The sequence below is a fragment of the Lepus europaeus genome, chromosome 11 (assembly GCF_033115175.1).
Source record: "Lepus europaeus isolate LE1 chromosome 11, mLepTim1.pri, whole genome shotgun sequence".
Classification (NCBI taxonomy): domain Eukaryota; kingdom Metazoa; phylum Chordata; class Mammalia; order Lagomorpha; family Leporidae; genus Lepus; species Lepus europaeus.
In genome coordinates, this window is record NC_084837.1 from 65,167,053 (window position 1) to 65,187,913 (window position 20,861).

General features: G+C 39.7%; 1 protein-coding gene across 5 annotated transcripts in view; it reads left to right on the forward strand.

The window, feature by feature from the left end:
* The window catches only part of TMEM62 (transmembrane protein 62), a 38,032-nt gene that overhangs the window by 13,238 nt on the left and 3,933 nt on the right, over window positions 1–20,861 (forward strand). For all 5 annotated transcript variants that reach the window (XM_062205755.1, XM_062205758.1, XM_062205760.1 and 2 more), the window contains 8 exons: window positions 1,511–1,635; window positions 1,755–1,877; window positions 4,667–4,822; window positions 8,539–8,698; window positions 13,628–13,741; window positions 17,475–17,559; window positions 19,479–19,583; window positions 20,572–20,690. In XM_062205755.1, the coding sequence (XP_062061739.1) occupies window positions 1,511–1,635; window positions 1,755–1,877; window positions 4,667–4,822; window positions 8,539–8,698; window positions 13,628–13,741; window positions 17,475–17,559; window positions 19,479–19,583; window positions 20,572–20,690 (987 nt within the window). The remainder of the gene's footprint in view (window positions 1–1,510; window positions 1,636–1,754; window positions 1,878–4,666; window positions 4,823–8,538; window positions 8,699–13,627; window positions 13,742–17,474; window positions 17,560–19,478; window positions 19,584–20,571; window positions 20,691–20,861) is intronic.

The following is a 20,861-nucleotide window of genomic DNA, read 5'->3' on the forward strand; positions in this document are numbered from 1 at the left end:
TCTGCTGGTTCACCCTTCATCCTCCAGACTGTCACAACTGCCAGGGCTGTGCCAGGCTGAAGCCAGGAACCAGGAGCTTCGTCCAGGTCTCTCACAAGGGTGCAGGGACCCAAACACTTGGGCCGGCTTCCATTGCTTTTCCCAGGCAGCTGGGATCAGAAGTGGAACAGCTGGGACATGAACCAGCACCTATATGGGATGCTGGCATTGCAGACAGTGACTTTACCTGCTCTGCCACAATGTTGGTCCTGGGTTAATTTAATCAAAACAACTGGAGTATTATAAAATGCAGATTCCCTGGCATTACCCCATACTTACCAGATTAGAAACCTTGAGGGTAGGGGTCAGAAATTTAGTGCTGTAAGCAGCACTTCACAAATCCTATCAATGCATATTTATGTGCAAGTTAGGTTTTGAAATCAACTTTATATCATTTATATGTAATAAAACACTTATTTTATATGTTTGAAGAGTTTTGACTGTTGTTCATATTGTGATACCACCACCACAGCCAAGAAATAGAACATTCCTACCCCGTAGAGAGTCTCCCTATACAGTCTATTTTCACCCGTTTGGAACCACTGACTAGTTTTCTCTTAGTATAGATTAGTTTCATTTGTTCTAGAGGTTTATATGAATGAAACCATTGAGTGTGACTTCTTGGGTGTGGCTTCTTGCGATCAGTCTATTTGTGAGATACACCACAGGGTTGTGTGTGGCCATAGTGATTTCCTTTTTATTGCTGAATAGTATTCCTTTTTATAGATATGCTGCAATTTGTTGATGGTTTCTAGCTTTTGGCTGTAGTAAGTAGAACTATGATGAAACATTTAGGTACAAAGTCTATCTGTTACATAGACACAGATGTGTTATTTTAGAAAATTTAGTTTTGGGGGCTGTGCTCTGACGCAGTGGTTAAGCTGCTGCCTGCAATGCTAGCATCCCATATGGGCACTGGTTTGAGTCCTGGCTGCTCCACTTCTGATCCATCTCCCTGCTGATGTGCCTGGCAAAGCAGCAAAAAGATGCCCAAGTGCTTGGGCCCCTGTACCACAATAGGAAACCCTTATGGAGCTCCTGGATTCAGCCTACCTCCTTCTCTCTATCTCTGGTTCTCTGTCTCTAGTTCTCTCTCTGTAACTCTGCCTTTCAAATAAATAAATAAGTCTTAAAAAAAAGAGAAATTTAGTTTCAGTTACCTCTTTATTAATTAAAGTGTGACATACAAAGCTAAAACTATTACTGGTAACAACTTTATTTAGTTTCCTTATCAAATGGTGATAATTCCTGCCCTACTTATTCCAGGTTACTTTTAGGATTAAATAAATTATAATGTATGTGAAAATAGTTTGAAACTTACAGGGGTTCAAATAGGCCATTCACTAGTAGGGTTTTTGCCTTTGATACAATATAATTATTATAAAACTTGAGAGCAGTTATTTAAATCTATTGACATTAGATTTCAACCTGAGCTCTAATAAAAGATGCTTCCCTCTTTATCCCATTTCAGAAGCGGATGGAGGAGCTCTTATTACTGTCCAAGGAAAGTAGTCAGAGCAACCACACTATTTGGTTTGGACACTTTACAACATCCACTATCCTTTCTCCATCACCAGGAATCCGGTCAATAATGAGGTGAGACGGCTTCCAAAATAAAAAGTGTTACACAGTGCTGCTCCTGAAGAGACATTTCAATTAGTTTTATATCACAAGTTATCTTTGTTCCTTTATCCCATTTATTTTTCATTGGCTAGTTCAGCCACGGCTTATTTCTGTGGGCACCTCCATACGCTTGGTGGACTGATGCCTGTTTTGCACACTCGTCACTCCCAAGGCACTTTGGAACTTGAGGTGGGAGACTGGAAGGATAACAGAAGGTAAGAGATCTACTCCATAAAATAAAACTGACATGCTGAAGTTTTGCTGAAACAATGACAGTTTTCTTATTTACATCAAATGTTATTCCAGTTAAGGAAAACTTGAGACATAGATTTTTGAAAGTAATGTATGTGTCTGTCAATCATCTCTATGCAAAAGCCTTGTTACAGCAGTGATGTTTACAATACCATGTTACATTGAATTTTTAAGTTGTATCCACCAGGAAATAGTCTCAAACTCTAATGTGCTCAAAAATTATAGAGGAGCTTATTAAAACTAAAAAATTTTGGGGGGCCGGTGCCATGGCTCACTTGGTTAATCCTCTGCTTGCAGTGCCAGCATCCCCTATGGGCACCAGGTTCTAGTCCTGGTTGCTCCTCTGCTGGTCTAGCTCTCTGCTGTGGCTCTGGAGGGCAGTGGAGGATGGCCCAAGTGCTTGGGCCCTGCACCTGCATGGGAGACCAGGAAGAAGCACCTGGCTCCTGGCTTCAGATCGGCGCAACGCCGGCTGTAGTGGCCATTTGGGGAGTGAACCAACGGAGGGGAGACTTTTCTCTGTCTCTCTCACTGTTTAACTCTGCCTGTCAAATTAAAAAAAAAAAAAAAAATTCATTCTTGCTACTTGGAGATTTTGATTGTGTTGATCTGGATTGGGGGCCAAAAGACTTTATTTTTAAAAAGCCTTATCAGGGGGCCGGTGCTGTGGCATAGCGGGTAAAGCCTTCGCCTGCAGTGCCAGCATTGCATATGGGCACTGGTTTGAGTTCCGGCTCCTCCACTTCCAATCCCATAAGGGCGCCTGTTCTAGTCCCGGTTGCTCCACTTCCAATCCAGCTCTCTGCTATGGCCAGGGAAAGCAGTAGAGGATGGCCCAAGTCCCTGCACTCACATGGGAGACCCAGAAGAACCTCCTGGTTCCTGGCTCCAGATTGGTGCAGCTCCGACCGTTGTGGCTATCTGGGGAGTTAACCCAGCAGATAGAAGGCTTCCCACTCTCTTTTCTCTCTGTAACTCTGCCTTTCAAATAAATAAATAAATCTTTTAAAAAAAATACCTTATCAAGTGGTTCATGGGCAACACATTAAGAAACAGTAGGACTAGGAATGCCATTCCCCCCACCAATGAATTTTATATCTACCATTCTATTTATTGCTGCAAGATGTTAGTGATTTAAGTTTTTCAAATATATAATAACTAGTTTTACAAAGGTTAAAGTCTAGCAGAGAACAAATGTGTTTATCAAAAGCATATAGTAAGATTAACTGTTTTTTCTCTTTTTTTTTTTTTAGAAGTATTTAAGTGAAATAGTGTAAGTGTATGAGTGTCATCTCATTGTTTAACAGAATTGTTTAACCTATTCAAACCTAGTACTGTGGAAATATTAGGCACTTAATAAATATTTTGGAACTCAACATTTCATCTTCCTATTTTTAATTACTTCCATTTGGTAAAAAGCATCTTTATATCTTGAAAGGTATTTCCTCATTTTCTTTGGCTTTCCTGGAATTTATAAGAGCTATGCTTACAGCCTATAATTACTTGGCAACTATAATTACTTTGAGCTGAGACTTGTTTTTCGTGGCTGTGAGACTGTGGGCTGGGCTGTGATTACCTTTTGTCACATAGCCTTCCTAACCCTTGATCAGCTTCTTTGTTTCTTCTAATGCTGCAGTTAGAAGTTGTGATGTTAACTATGAAACCATTTCCTTTCTTTCTCTTTCCTGAATTCCAACCTTGGTTTTATCTGGAGTTTTACTCGAAGTACCTGACCTTACCTACCCTTGTAAACATTTAAATTATATTAGTTCTAGTAGAATTTTTAAAAATAGTTAATCTATTAGTAATATTAGGCCATGTCTTCTTGTGGATGCTAGTAAACCCAGAAATATCAGTGGCTTAACACAATAAATGTTTATTTTTCATTCATATAAATCCAGTATGAGTTGGGGCACATCTTGTCCATGGGATGACTCAAGAATTCAGACTTCTTGCATCTCATAATGTCAATGTTTCAACATGCCAGTACCAGGGCAGGGAAGAGAACACAGAGAACTCACACCCACTCTTAAATGTTTTGGAGCAGAAGTGTGGTACATGCCACTTCTATTCACAGCCCACTGGCTGGTACTAGACACAGGGCCACAGTCTAAAACCAGGGAGAGTGGGAAATGCACAGGAGCTCGTGGAGTATTTGGTTAGCACTGGTTTCTGCTGTGATTAATCATTTCTTTTCTCAGTTTTAAAAGCTGAAAATCATAAAACTCAGGTCCTCTTTAATTAATATTTCATAACTTTTATCTTGCATTTGGAAAAACAAAACAACTTTAATTTCTTTGAAATTATAGAAATAAAGATAGATGGAAAAAGGAGCATGAAAGATTTCTAATTGTGCTCATATCAACCATTTTACTATGTTACGTAGCAATGCTGATAGGATGAAGAATGCCAGGCATTAGGCTTAGGATGAGTGGCTTAGGTTCAAAGTACTCTTAAAGTATTATATAAAAATAAAATTAATTTAAGTAACTATTGATTTAAAATTAAAACATGCATGCTATGTACTGGGCATTATTCTAGGTCATAGTTAAATTAGTTGTCTCAATCAGAGCCCAGCTGTAGTATAAAGTGATGGCACCAGGAAAGAAAGAGAAGCAATATTATTTATTCTGTATTCAAATTCATCATGTAAAAAAGTCCTAGTTTTATATTTTCGCATTTATTCTGTGTATTACTTACAAACCTTGTAATGTGAAGTGACTAAATTCCTTTATTGTCCTTTGCTCTCTAGGTACCGGATCTTTGCTTTTGATCATGACCTCTTCAGCTTTGCAGATTTGTCTTTTGACAAGTGGCCTGTGGTTCTCATCACCAATCCTAAACCACTGCTCTATACTTGTGCTAAACATGAACCACTAGAAAGACTCCTTCACTCAACACACATCAGGTATGTAGTCGTTTTTCAGAACTTACTTTCAGTTTGCTTTCAGTTTGATGTTGATGGGGAATAAGTCTTTGTGATTTGCTCCCATGTGAAACTGTGATGTCCTTCTTTATGTTTCTCAATAATGGAAACATTGTATAAATTTCTTATAAATTTCTTACTCTTGTTCACATTTAATTAAAAAATACATAATTTTTTTAAGCTGATGATATTCTAAAACCATCTGGAAACCCATAATCCAATCATTCTTTTTTTTTTTTTTGAGCCTTTTCATTTGCATGTTTTTTCGTTGTTATTATCTGGAGATACATATTCCATAGTATCCTATTTTTAAAAATTTATATTCCATATCAGAAATAGTTTTCATTTTGCTACATAGTCTTTCAAACAAACAAAAGCTACACTCCTTAGGGAATAGAAAATTCAGTTTGCATGTAACTTCAACAATATAGATTACTAGAATTTTTTTTTTTTTTTTTGAGAGGCAGAGTGGATAGTGAGAGAGAGAGAGACAGAGAGAAAGGTCTTCCTTTTTGCCGTTGGTTCACCCTCCAATGGCCGCTGCGGCCAGCGCATCTCGCTGATCTGAAGCCAGGAGCCAGGTGCTTCTCCTGGTCTCCCATGGGGATGGGGTGCAGGGCCCAAGGACTTGGGCCATCCTCCATTGCCTTCCCGGGCCATAGCAGAGAGCTGGCCTGGATTACTAGAATTTTAAGCAGATGTTAACATTCTTTTTGCAAAGAATCAAATAATTTTTTTCAAATTTCAGGGCATTTTAAAAATATACTCTATTTTATCTTAAAAAATAACATAACCTTTGGAAAATAGGGTGATGGGATTATAGAACATTTAGCCCCAATAGAACTTTTAGTCACATTTCTTAGTGTTCCTTCTGAGGCATAATCTTTTAGAAATGTTTTTACAATATAGGGCATAGTCTATTCCTTTTTTAAAATTTTATTTAAGTCATAGTCTATTCTATTACAGACAATATATCACAATTTCACCATTTTTCTATCATGTTAGTGAACTTTTACTTTTTTAATTAAATTCTTTTTTTAAAGATTTATTTATTTATTTGAAAGAGTTACACAGAGAGAGAAGGAGAGGCAGAGAGAGAGAGAGAAAGAGAGGGAGGGAGGTCTTCCATAAGCTGGTTCACTCCCGAGTTGGCCACAATGCCGGAGCTGTGCCAATCCAAAGCCAGGAGCCAGGAGCTTCTTCTGGGTCTCCCACACGAGTGCAGGGGCCGAAGGACTTGGATCATCTTCTACTGCTTTCCCAGGCCATAGCAGAGAGCTGGATTGGAAGTGGAGCGGCAGGACTCGAACCAGCACCCATATGGGATACCGGCATTGTAGGCGGCAGCTTAACCTGCTACGCCACAGCGCCGGCCCCAGTTAAATTCTTTTTAATACTGGCAAAATATACATAACATAAAATGTGCCGTTTTAATCATTTTTCAGTGTATGGTTCAATAGTGTTAAGTACATTCACACTGTTGTGCAACCATAACCACTACCCATCTCCAGAATTTTTCTCATCTTCTAAAAGTGAATTTTTGTGTCCATTAAACTGTAACACCCCACCCCCCTAACAAAGACCTTGACAACTTCCATTCTACTTTCTGTCCCCAAGAATTTGACAACTTTAGGTACCCTATATAAGTGCTTTTCTGTCTGACTTATTTCATTTAACGTAATGTCCTTAAGGTTAAATCATGTTGGAGCACATGTCAGAATTTCCTTCCTTTTTGAGTCTGAATAATATCCCACATAGGCCTCTACCACATTTTGTTTATCCTTTCATCTGAAGACAGACCCTCGGGCTGCATCCACCTTGTGACTGTACTCCTATTGAATCAATGCGTCTGTGAACCTCAGTGTACAAATATCTGCTCAAGCCTCTCCTTCCATTTATTGTAGATGTGTATCCAAAAGTTGAACTGCTGGATCTTACAATAATTTATTTTTAAAGATTTATTTATTTATTTGAAAGTCAGAGTTATGGGGAGAGAATCAGAAAGAGAGAGAGATCTTCTGGCTTGACCAGGCCAGAGCCAGGAGCTTCATCCAGGTCTCTCACATGGGGGCAGCAACCCAATTAGTTGGGCCATCTTTTGCTGCTTTCCCAGGCACATTAGCAGGGAATGGGATTGGAAGTAGAGCAGCCAGGAAGTAAACCAGTGCTCATGTGGGATGCCAGCATCACAGGTGGCAGCTTTACCCAGTATGACACAATGTTGGCCTCTGTTTTTTTTTTTTTTTTTTTTTTAACAGGCAGAGTGGACAGTAGAGGGAGACAGAGAGAAAGGTCTTCCTTTTTGCCGTTGGTTCACCCTCCAATGGCCACCGTGGTAGGTGCTCTGCGGCCAGTGCACCGCGCTGTTCCAATGGCAGAAGCCAGGTGCTTCTCCTGGTCTCCCATGCGGGTGCAGGGCCCAAGAACTTGGGCCATCCTCCACTGCACTCCCTGGCCACAGCAGAGAGCTGGCCTGGAAGAGGGGCAACCGGGACAGGATCGGTGCCCCGACCGGGACTAGAACCCGGTGTGCCGGCGCCGCAAGGCGGAGGATTAGCCTGTTAAGCCACGGCGCCGGCTCAATTCTGTTTAATTTTTTAAAGAGCTGCTTTACTGTTTTCTGTGGTGGGTGTACCATTTTACATTCCCACCAGGAGTGCACCAGGCAACCAGTTACTTTTAAAAATAGATAATAATTCATAAGGTTGCCAAGAAAGATGAGTACCAAATTTATAGCCTTCTTATAATTATTAGTTGTTTAAAAATAGTATATAAAATAGTAAATAAAAGTATTTACTAATTAATATGGAAGAAATGGTACCAAGCCGTTTATTTTTTTGACCACTAGTAAAAGTGAACACACATCTATCAGGCAGGTTTTTTGGTTTTTGTTTTTACAATTGATTTATTTATTTGAAAGTCAGAGTTAGAGAGAAAAAGGGAGAGACAGAGAGATCTCCCATCTGCTAGTTTACTTCCCAAGTAGCCACAATGGCCAGGGCAGAGCCAGGCTGAAGCCAGGAGCCAGGAGCTTTATCTGGATTTTCCACATGGGTAGCACCTGGGACGTCTTCTGCTGCCTTTCCTAGGCCTTTAGGAGAGAGCTGGATTGGAAGTGGGGCAACTGGGACATGAACTGGCACCCATATGGGGTACAGGTGTTGGTGGTGCAGGCCAAAACTTTACTCACTATCCCACAGCACAGGACCCTCATGCAGGTTTTGTAACGGGAGCTGGATATCAGGGTTAGACATTATACTTATGGAAGGGCCTGGAAGCCCAGCCCTGGTTTTGACCTTGCTTCTGTTGGGCAGAATCAAATGAGTAGAGGAGAGGTTTGGCATTAGAGTAGCAAAGTGACTTGTCTGCCCTGCATTCTCTGCCGAAGAGAAAAACCAGGACTTCAGGAGGTTCTTCAGAGAGACTTGGAGTAACCACAGCTGTATTTGTCAAAGAAATGAATTTTCCTTTCTGAAAAGTTAAAGAACAGTTTCTGAATCCTTAGCAATTCAGGTTTGCTGATCTGCCCAACTCTAAAAGCTTCCATTTAGAAAAAAATCAGATAGCTGTCCTTACAGTTGTGCAATGTGCTGGTACTGCCTCCACATGTGTTTTTAGGTTACAATAGAGTTGTTCTCCTTTACAGAAACAATGACAAACGCCTAAAACCATGCATTTAATGTATGCTCTCATTTCAGAGTCTTGGCCTTTTCCTTATCCTCCATTACTTCTGTCACAGTTAAGATTGATGGAGTTCATTTAGGGCAAGCTATTCACTTGTCTGGGCCTATTTTCATATTGAAGTGGAACCCCCAAAACTACAGTAATGGGACACATAACATAGAAGTGACTGTCCAGGTAAGTTAGTAATTTTTAGTTTGCTATGTCTGTGTTTTGACTGTAACCAAAATAAGCTCTGATTTAGAATTTCTTTTTTTATTTAGTTGATAAAGAAGCTGTTTAATTAAAAAAAAGAAGAAAACAACTAAATACACTGTATTTCATTCTGAAAATGAGCACTCATGAGTAGTTCTACTATTGGGCAAAAATGGGGCTGAGGAGAATGTGCAACTACCTTTTTTAAAATATTTATTTATTTGAAAGGCAGAGTTACAAGGAGAGAGGGAAAGGCAAAGAGAGATCTTCCATTCTGCTGGTTCACTTCTTAAATGGCCACACCATTTGGGGCTGTGCCAGGCCAAAACCAGGAACCTGCAACTCTTTCCAGATCTTTCCAGATCCTGAGCAGGGACTCAGGCACTTGGGCCATCTTCTTCTGCTTTCCCAGGCACATTAGCAGGGAGCTGAATTGGAAGTGGAGCAGCTGCAATGTGAACCATTGCCCATATAGGATGCTGACATCACAGGCGACATCTTAACCCACTACACCCCAAGGCCAGCTCCTATCCTTTTTTTAACCCCAAGAAATCATTCTCTTGTTTTCTTCCAATATACCCAAAGATGATGGAATAGGTCAGAAAATCTGTATTTATGTATGCATGCCTTTGATTGCTGTCTGTAAGTATAGGAAAATTGTATCACTTTTTAAGAAAGATTTATTTGTTTATTCAAAAGGTAGTTACAGGGAGAGAGACAGAAAGAGACAGAGACCTACAGTCTGCTGGTTCACTCCCCAAATGGCTGTAACAGCCAGGTCTGGGCCAGGCTGAAGTCAGGACCCAAGAACTCCTTCCTGGTCTTCCACATGGGTGGCAGGGACTCAACCACTTGGGCCATCTTCTGCTGCCTTCCTAAACATATTAGCAGGGGGCTGGATTAGAAGCAAAGCAGTCAGGACTTGAAGTGTTACTTTGATATGGAATGCTGGCATTGCAAGTGGTAGTTTAATTTGCTGCCCACAGTGCTAGCCCCTTTGTCACTTTTTGAGAGCTCTAGAACACAAATTTTCAAGGCATCAAAGGGACTTTTTTGTTTGGAAGAGATGCATTTCTATATGCAATAACAGTCTGCCTGCCCTTGCTCTGATTCAGTTTGGGGCATTTAATTCATCAGCACCTACCAGAGTGGAAAGTGGTAATCATGACCAAAATAGAACAATTTAATCAAACTCTGCCAGGAATAAACTGTGATCAGGAATTAGTTTCTAAGGAAAAAAAACTGTCAATTTATACAACTTTATAATTTGATGATAGTTTGAAACTATTTAATTTTCTAGAGTTGTAATTTAAAACACCAAATAATCCTTCAGAAAGCACATGTAATTATTTTCATTATTTTTTTTTAATATGTTTTCCACAGAGACAGGAAGTAATTATTTACTGAGCTTCTTTTCAGGAGATGCCTGGCACTTAGAAGTTTTTACTTAATCCACAAAACAATCCCATGTGGTGGGTAGTTTAAGTCTTAGTTCATGGATGGAAGAATTTGTAGATCTGTACAAGAGTAGGTACTTTGCTATACCACCCTTCTTTGGAGTGTTCTGCATAGGAGGAAAAAGAAACTTGGAGGGAGGAAATAGGAGAAGGGATGGACCCTTAATGTCTTTCCTATTAGAAACTGGATCATGTTGAAGATACCTGAGGACACACAGATTCACCTAGAATCAATTATTTCCCATCTTTATAGTTATGGGAATGAAATGGGAGTGACCCATGACCAATCTTGTTTCATCTCTGCTTCTATCTGCTTCTCCCCTCCATGTACCATGATGTCATTTCATTGGTAACTGTGTCCGTATGTGTTACTAAAAGATAAGGGCTATTTTCAAAAATAAAACCATGACACTATATCACACCTGAAAAATTAAAATTCATTTCTTAATATCACACTATCCAGATGGCATTCATTTTTCACATTTTGTCATGTATATATGTGTGTACTTCAGAAAGGTCATGGAAACTTAGAATTAAAAGATAAATTAAGGCCGGCGCCGCGGCTCACTAGGTTAATCCTCCGCCTTGCGGTGCCGGCACACCGGGTTCTAGTCCCGGTCGGGGCACTGGATTCTGTCCCGGTTGCCCCTCTTCCAGGCCAGCTCTCTGCTGTGGCCAGGGAGTGCAGTGGAGGATGGCCCAAGTGCTTGGGCCCTGCACCCCATGGGAGACCAGGAGAAGCACCTGGCTCCTGCCATCGGATCAGCGCGGTGCGCCGGCCGCAGCGCGCCGGCTGCAGCAGCCATTGGAGGGTGAACCAATGGCAAAAGGAAGACCTTTCTCTCTGTCTCTCTCTCTCTCTCTCACTGTCCACTCTGCCTTTCAAAAAAAAAAAAAAGATAAATTAATGGGGCCGGCACTGTGGCATAGCAGGTTAAGCTGCTACCTGTAGTGCCGGCATCCCATGTGGGCACTGGTTTGAGTTCTGGCTGCTCCACTTCCATTCCAGCTCCCTGCTAATGTGCCAGAAAGCAGCGGGGTATGGCCCAAATCCTTTAGTCTGTGAACCCACATGGGTGACCTGGAAGAAGCTCCTGTCTCCTGGTTTCTGCCTGGCCCAGCCCCAGCCCTTGTAGCCATTTGGGGAGTGAACCAGTGGATGAAAGACCTCTCTCTGTAATTCTGCCTTCTAAAATAAATAAAATATTTTTAAAAAACAAAGATAACTTGGGTGCAAAAGTTCAAAAATCCATGCCTACTTTTTTCATATGACTCTTCCATGAGCTTTTTGGAGACCTGTTATGTATTTCCTTTTGGTTGGTTAAAATCAGAATCCAAACAAGGGTCATGCATTGCATTCAGCTGATTGTGCCTTCGGTCTTTTTCAGTCTCTGTGTGCCATCCCTCCCTTCATTCCACCCCCCTACCCTGCTCCTTGGCCCCACTCCTTACAATTTATTTGCTTTGGAAACTGGATCTTTGTTCCTGTAGAGTATCCTGTATTCTGGGTTTGTGATGTTTACATCTGTCCCTGTGGTATCATTTCACATGTTCCTCTGCCCCCTGCCCCGGCCACCAGTTTCTATGTGTAGGAGTTAGATTCAGCGGTTTGATCAGATTTGAGTCTGTTTGCTTGACTACTTCATTACGTGTTTTTTGCTTTTATCAATATGCCCATCATATCTAGTTGTCTCTCTCTTTTATAATGTTAATATAGATCAGTGTTTTCAAGGTTTGTTAGCCTTATCCAATGAGGTGTTTATAAATATTTAACAACCAGCTTGGGGTCATTGGTTTGTACCATTTCCCTAATTTGTACCAATTTCCATAGGATAAATATCCCTACCGTGGTTGGTTTTAAACTACCAACACAATGCTAACCAACTTGCAAAATTCCTGACACTTTAACAGTTGGCCCTTGTGAGCCAGGCAAGCTGTGTCCAGCACACTGCTGTCTTATTGCTAAATCAGCCTTTCATTTTTTAACAGTACTGCCTAGATTTATTTCTCATTAGAGTTATAAAATTATGATATTCAAATTGTCTCTCCTTTTAATAGGAATATCAATTATAATAGTCCTATAAAGGAAAAATGTTCTCATTTATTTTGTATCCAGATATAAAGTTCATACAAGAAATGTAGAATAAGTTTTTGATTCGTTCCCCAACCCTCCTCCCCTGCCTTTTTCTAAACCAGTTTTCAGAATAATGAGTTGTCAAAGGTGACCAATGAACCTTTTATTTTTAGTAATATTATTTATGAATTTGAAGTTATAAAAAATGTGTATTTGGTGTACATTTGGTCAACCCCTTGCATTTATTTGTTTGTTTGTCAAATTGTTCCATCTTAGACTAGTGGGAAACTCTTCATGTTGACTGCTAGGTCCTTTGACATAATCCCAATAGTCTTTGTTAGTTTTTTACAAAGCATGACAAGATATTCTAAGCTCTTGTGCATTTCTTACACAAGAACTAGAATCAGCCATTTCTATAAGAGCACAGGTACATTGTAGTAAGAAATGCAATTTTGATACCATAATCTTAGCATGAGCCAGAAAGTTCAGTGCTATTGCTTTGGTAATTATTTCTAGGCCTTTTTTAGTCAACAGAGGGAAATAAAAATTTTTTTAAAAGAGAAAATAATTGTATGTGTTGATATTTCTAGTTGAAGTCTAGAATTACAAGGTTTAAAATAAATGCTATTAAAAATATTTATAGAGGAAGCAGGCTTTTAGCCTAGCAGTTAAAATGGCCTCTTCTCACATCCCACATCCCACATTAGGGTGCCTGGATTCAATACCTTCCTTTGACTCTAGCCTCTCACTAATGCCGACCCTGGGAGGCAGCAGTGATGGCTCAGGTAACTGGGTTCCAGCCACCCACATGGGAGACTTGGATTATGATCCTGACTCCATGCTTCAGCTGTGGCCCAGCCCTAGCCATTGCATGCATTTGGGGAGTGAACCATCAGATGAGAGCTCTTTCTCTTTCTCAAATATTTTTTTAAAGAACATTTTAGAAGTGTTTATAGGGAAATTAAAAGTAAATTTAAAAAACGAAGATGTTCAGAGATAACTAACAAAAATTACTGGGAATTTTTGTAAGTAATTTGTGTGAAGTAGAACATTATACAAATTTATTTTTTATCTGAAAGCAAGCAAGCAAGGTCCCATCTGGTTACTGTCCAGATGCCCACAGGGCTGGGCCAAGCTGAAGCTGGGAACTAGAAACTGTCCAAGTCTCTCACATGTGTGGCAGGAACTCAATTACTTTGAAACATCACTGCTGCCTCCGAAGTCTGCACTGGCAGGAGGCTGCAGTGAAGAGCTGGAGCTAGGAATTGAAACCAGGTACTCTGGTGTGGTCCACAGGCACCTAACCCCTAAGCTAAAAGCCTGCACCTTACACATTTTAAATGTGCATGCAAGTCACCTCTGTGTTGTGCTTGTAACTAGGATTCTGCTGGAAGAAGTAAGAATGTTCACCACACATTTTCTATTCAAGAAAATATTCATCTCACGTTTGATCCCCTGGCATCCTTTATTCTCCTTACTGAGCACTGCACTGTGGTGAGTGAATTCAGTTAAACATGTGTGTTTTTATTGGATTTGGTAACTGCAAAGTCATAAATAATATATAGTCATGACAAGAAAGCTGAAGTTTATAAAATTGAAGTTTAGTTATTTGTCTAGATTAAAAGAATAAAATGCTTTTAAATTCATTTGAATTAGAAGGTGCAGAGGCATGGAGAAGTCATTTGAAACCTGGTTCTACTTAATGTGATAAAACCAGAACAACTACGAGATTTATAATGACTGTCCTAACATTTCTTCTTACATAAGTACTATATTCTAAATGTAGAAGACAGAGAACTTAGAAATAAACTGATATTCATTATAACCATTGTATTTGACATTGTGATACTCTATTTTTCTCTCTCATATATACTATATATATAAAACATAGTATTACTGTCATTTTATTTCGCCATCTTGTTTTTTCCCAATGAATAAATTTGTTTTAACTATTTCCTTGTATCAACTTGTATTCTTTTATAATATGATATTAGCTACATTATATTATCAAGATAAACCTTAATTTATTTAACTACTTCCCTGTTTTGGGACATTTGCTTCCAATTTTTCTCTCTACTTTATAAATAATACTTGTAACTAAGTTTTTACATATATCTAATATAGTTTCTAGGGATAAATTCCTAGAATTGCTGAATCAAAGGGTAGGCACATTATTTTATATACTTTACTTTTTATTATATAATTATACAAATTATTTCATTAAAATATAACTGTCATGAGGGCAGGCATCTTTGTATTTGGGAACTTGAATGTACATATGAATCACCTGGGGTATTACTAGACTATAGATGCTGATTCATTGGGGCTGAGATGGGACCCGAGATTCGACATTCCTAACAGGCTCAAGGAGATTCCAGTGATGATCTAGGACCGATTTTGGGAAACAAGCACTTAGATCACCTGTCTACTGAGTCCATCTCTTAAGTGAATGACTGCTTGTTGGAGAAAAGCAAAGATCAGTCTCTGCTTGCTCAACCTTCAATGTACTGTATACTGCTATTTTATGCTTACACAACTTTAGATAAAACAAACTAGCCTCTCCTAATACAATAGCAGTGTACTATTTTAATTTGATCACTTAATATAACTATTTAACTACTTAACTTCAAGATTGGTCTAAGTATCGAAATTCAGAAAGTCATGCTGAGACAATGTATGGTTTTCCTAATTGGTAAATCAGATGTTTGATTCTTTTTTTTTTTTTTTTTTGGAAGACAGAGTTTCAGAGAGAGGTAGAGATAGAGAGACAGAGAGAGAGGTCTTCTATCTGCTGGTTCACTCCCCAGATGGTTGCAATGGCCAGAGCTGGGCTGATCCAAAGCCAGGAGCCAGGAGCTTCTTCCGGGTCTCCCACGTGGGTGCAGGGGCCCAAGCACTTGGGCCATCCTCTGCTGCTCTGTCAGGCCACAGCAGAGAGCTGGATTGGAAGAGAAGCAGCCGGGACTAGAACCACGCCCATATGGGATGCTGGCACCTCAGGCCAGGGCTTTAACCTGCTACGCCACAGTGCCAGCCCCCAAGATGTTTGATTCTCTTTGACTATATATTTTTCAACTGGAGTAATTTTTTGTTAGTGATGATTAAAAGAAAAAAAGAAACTGTTTCTCTATACTTTCATTGGTACCAAATAACTCTCCAGTTCTTGGACACTGGGTATTTTACAGTTAACTCAGTTCTGATCCTAGCTGCCAGAAGTTAGCACAGACCCCAGGTTAAGGACTTAGTCCCACAAGACCTCCCAATTCAGATACCAGTTGTGAGTCCCTGTTATCACCTGTGCTTTGGCCAACAGGCTCTAAAATCAGAGGTTCCGAGGACTCCCAAGAGAGCTCACAAAACTCAGGAAAACAGCTTATTTACTAGACTGCCAGTTTGTTATAAAAAAAGTACAACTCAGGAACAACCCAATGGAAGAGGTGCATAGGGCACAGAGTGGGGCAGGGCTAGGAGCTTCTAAACACCCTCCAGACACACATGGCCTTCACCTTGGCAGTATCTCCCTGTACTCACCAACCTGAAAGCTCTCTGAATCTCTTTGGTTAACGTTTCTAGGGAAAGGTCATCATGTAGGCGTAATTAATTTAACAATTGGCCATTAGTGATTAATGCAACCTGTGGTAGTGGGAAGCCCCCACCCTTCAGGGCTTTTCAAAAGTCACTTTATTGATCAGAGTCAGTGAACTCAAAAGGCTTCCATAGCCTTGGCAACTCATGACAAGAGCCTAGGGTGATTACTGATGCCATAAACAAGAGTCACTGTGCACTTACTCCTCATGTAGGATCTCTGTCCTTAACGTGTTGTACATTGTGAATTAATGCTATAACTAGTACTCAAGCAGTATTTTACACTTTGTGTTTCTGTGTGGGTACAAACTGTTGAAATCTTTACTTAATAAGTGCTGAATTGATCTTCTGTATATAAAGATAAATGAAATTGAATCTTGATGTGAATGGAATGGGAGAAGGAGCGGGAGAGGGGAGGGTTGCGGGTGGGAGGGAAGTTTGGGGGGGGAAGCCATTGTAATCCATAAGCTGTACTTTGGAAATTTATATTTATTAAATAAAAGTTAAAAAAATATAATCTAAAAAAAAAGTCACTTTATTAACAAACTGATGAAGATGAAAGGCGCTTGTGGTAACAAGATACTTCTTTCAGTTTTTCACTCCAGAGTTATTTGAGGAGTCAGGGACAAAAACCAAAGACGTGCGGCTTTTTTTGTTAATATTTATTTTTTTCACCTACTTGAAAGGCATATCAGAGAGAGCGAGAGGGAGAGAAGGAGATCTTCTCTCTGCTCTTTCACTCCCCAAATGCCCACAACAGTCAGCACTGGGTCATGCTGAAGTCAAGAGTCTGCAGCTGCATCCAGGTAACTGGATTGGAAGTGGAGGAGCCAGGATTTGAACCAGGAACTCCCAGATGGGATGCAGGCATCCTAAGACATGGCTTAACCCAGTGATCTACAATGTGCACCACCACGTGTGACTTTGACTGAGATACATACTGAGAAGTACACTTACATGATTTTGTCATTGTGTGAACACCATGGAATGTACTTAGACTAAGATGGCTATGATGCTACCCGGCAATATAATTTAAGGAACCACTACCTATAAATGGTCCATGCTGACCAAAAAGTCGTTATGCAGCCCATGACCGTATAACAAGACATGCTCCTTAGGACTGTTTCTCTTAGAACATTGCAAGGGTTGGAGACCAGCATTGTGGCACAGCAGGTTAAGCTGCTGCCTGCGACACCAGCATCCCATGTGAGCACTGGTTTGAGTGCTGACTGCTCCACTTCTGATCCAGCTCCCTGCTAATGTGTCTGGGAGAGCAATGGAAGATGGCCCATGATGAACTTCCGGACTCCTGATTTTGGCCTGGCCCAACCTTGACATTGCAGCCATTTCAGGAGTGAACCAGCAGATGGAAAATCAATCTCTCTCTTTCCCTCTCTTTGTAAATATGCCTTTCAAATAAATAAATCTGAAGAAAAAATTCCTGCCATTAAGATTTTCTTTAAAAAAGAAAAAGAAAATCGCAACATCTGTCCAGGCGCTGGAACAAAGACCAAAATATATATTTGTTATTATGTCTAATATCACAGATGCTGTTTCCATTTTTGTTAATGAGGCCAGTTCAAGCACCTCACATGACTGTTCACATGCATCTGTTTTCACATAAACTTCTATTTCTCTGCAGGTGCGGATCTGTTTTGTGATGATTGTGCTGATCCAGCTTGCTATTCTCATTACTTTTAGGTATCTAGGATACCCAAAGCTTAAAGGTTAGTCTTGGTTCCTTTTATTGTTAGAAGACTTTATTTCACAGTATCATGTAATGTCCTCACTAATACCAAGTGATAAATAACAGCATAAATTGTCTTTGTGTGCTCTGTGAAGTGCATCCTTTAAACCATCACTCTTCCACAATATTCTTACCTTGAAAAAAATTCAGTTTTTGTGCTACCTTGTAGTACAATTAGGCTCAACCAAAATGATGGGAAAAGTCACAATATAGCTCAAAATGACCAGCTTTTAATGTAAGTAGCAAGTTCATTTTCATATGAAATACTTTTAAACAGGAAAAAAAACCCTGTTAATTCAAATAATTAAAGATAAAAAAAATACATACCTGCTTTGTGCCTAGCACCTTCATAATGTCTATGAAGTCTATTGAGTCTTGCCCCCATTAAGGAGGTAATAAAGAGTTGGCATGCCACCTCTGAAAGAGGCTAAAAAATTTTGCCAAGACTTACAGGTGCAAGTTTGGAGCATTCAAAGGGCTGTTGGCTAATTATTCCCTCCAGAGTAGTATCCCTTTAGTAAACCTAGGCTGAGTCCGCTTGAAAGTCATGTTTTTAATGACCTTTTGGAACAATGAGCAAAATAATCAAATTTTCTACATACTGTGCATTTTCTAATAAACAACTATTTGTAACTATATGAAAGCACTAGTGTTGACTATTTAGCAGTGATTAGCTATAGACGTGTAGGTTCAGCTGGATAATTTCTCTCCCTAGTTTTCAGCTGTTGCCATCATTCACTGCTTAATCTAACTTTGATTCTATCAGTTGTCTCTGCTTAGGCTAATGGCTAACAAGTGAGAAATTTGTAATGGTCCTTTTTGTCTTCCAGTGTTCTTGGTCTACTTGAAACCCTCTTTACATTCTTTGTGCTTTCTTGCAGTGATTCTGAAACCTGTAGCACATCAGAATCACCCATGGACATTTAAAAATATATGGAGGCCAAGTCCTATTTCAAATTTACTGAATTGAAATATCTGTGAATCTGTAGTTAATTAATTTATTTAGAGACAAAGAGAGAGAGAAAGAACAGAGAAACTTCTCATCTGCTGGTTCACTGTCCCCAAATCCCTGCCGTGGCTGGGACTGGGCTGGGCCAAAGCTGGAAGCCTGGAACTCAAGCCACCCTTGCTACACTCTCATCCCATATTGGAGTGCCAGTTTGTCTTTGCTGCTGTACTTCCAATACAGATTCCTGCTAATGTGCCTGGGAAAACAGTGAATAATGGCCCAAGTACTTGAGTTACTGTCACTCTTGTAGGAGATTTGGATGGAATTCCTGGTTCCTAACTGTTACCAGCATTTGAGGAGTGAACCAGCAGATGGAAGATCTCTTTCTCTGTCTATCTTTCCCCTTTCACTCCGTCATTCTGCCTTTGAAACAAACAAATAAATAAATCTTTTTAAAAAGAATGGAAAAGTTTTGATATTTCTTTGATACATTTTTTTCCATATTTTGATACAGCTTTTGAAAGATTGTATATTTCAATAAATCTAGAAAAGACTTATCATCCATTGAAAAAAGAACTATCTTTCACACCTACAAGAAGATAAAATAGTATAGGCCTCTGGCAGATATGTCTGTTGTTTTCAGTAATTATATATATAATGCATATGTAGTTCCAGTAATATTGTGATATAGTTATAATAATTGTATATATGCATCTCTTTATATGTGGCCTCACAACTATATCATTTCTTTGAACTTTCTACCCTCTACAGTTCTAAATTTATTGGCTCCCAGTATTCTGACTTTAAAGTGGTGTCTCCTGTGTGATTATTACATACCAAGATCTGCTGAATATATAGTAGTAGATAGCTTATTGAAGTCATACAGGATATGTTATTAAAAAACTGAACTTTGCTTGTGTTCACTGGATTTTTCAACTTATTCTGTTTAGAGCCTCCAGGATGTATAAATCTGACATCATTTTCCCTTCATATCTTGAGCAAAATAAACATCTTCTACTATTCTATGTTGTTGCTGACTGTATATACAGTGTTGGGTAAGTAAATGAGTAAGCTTGAAATTGTGGAAAATTCTGCCACAGTACATTTTGAGAATTTTGACAACAGAATAATTTAGGTTCTTGAGGTTATAACAAATGGCACATGGATTTTTCATAAATCATTTCCTGGGACGTGGTTTTGGGAAATAAAGTTTTTTTCCTAACATGTAAAAAGGACATTTAATCAACACCAAGTTAAGGGCACCAAGAAGACCATTAAAGAATTAGTACTTTTGTAGAAATCTCCTCAGAGCAACCTTCTTTGATTACCTTAAAGTTTTATCCTTATTTCATTACACTTTTTATTTCCTTTTAAAGATTTATTTATTTATTTGAGAGGCAGAGAGAGAGGTCTTCCATCCACTGGTTCACTCCCCATTTGGCTGCAATGGCCAGAGCTGCACCGATCCAAAGCCAGGAGCCAGGAGCTTCTTCTGGGTCTCCCATGTGGGTGCAGAGGCCCAAGGACTTGGGCTGTCTTCTACTGCTTTCCCAGGCCATAGATGAGAGCTAGATGGGAAGTTGAGCAGCCAGGACTTGAACTGGCACCTATATGGGATGCCAGCACTGCAAGTGGTGGCCCTACCCACTACTCCACAGTGCTGGCCCCCTCCATGAACTTTTAAAAAATTATTTATTTTGTTGGCAGAAAGAGATAGACAGATGAGATCTCCCCAAACACACAATAGCTGAGACATATCCAAGCTGGGACTCAGGAACTCAATCTGGGATTTCCCATGTAGGTGGCAGGGACTCAAGTACTTGAGGCATTTCTGCTGCCTCCCTGGTACACATTAGCAGGAAGCTGGAATCAGAAGTGAAGCCAGAACTCAAACCCAGGCATTCCAGTAAGGATATAGGTATCCCAAGCAGCATCTTAACCACTGTGCCAAAAGCCTACCCCTTCGTGAACGTTGTGATGACTCTCATATGTAATCAAAATGATAGCTATCTAATCTCATTTTCTGGTCTTTGCCTCTCTCAGGGCCTTGGTTTTGTGGTGAAATCACTGATGGCAATTTGGGTTGCTGCTTTTCCTTTGGGACCTTTGTTAGTGGACATTTCCTACAAGGCAGCGTAACGTTTCTGTTTGGAATTCTCCAGGTAAGAAGTCGGAAATGAAGTTCAAGAGAATCTTGGTCTTGTTGGACTGATTGTATAACTGTTATAAATAAACTCAAAGGCCCTAAACTAAATACCATAAATCCTCTTCCTACTTTATTTTCAGGGCAATCTTTAATAACTGGTTTTTTTTTTTTTTGCTTTTAGAGTACT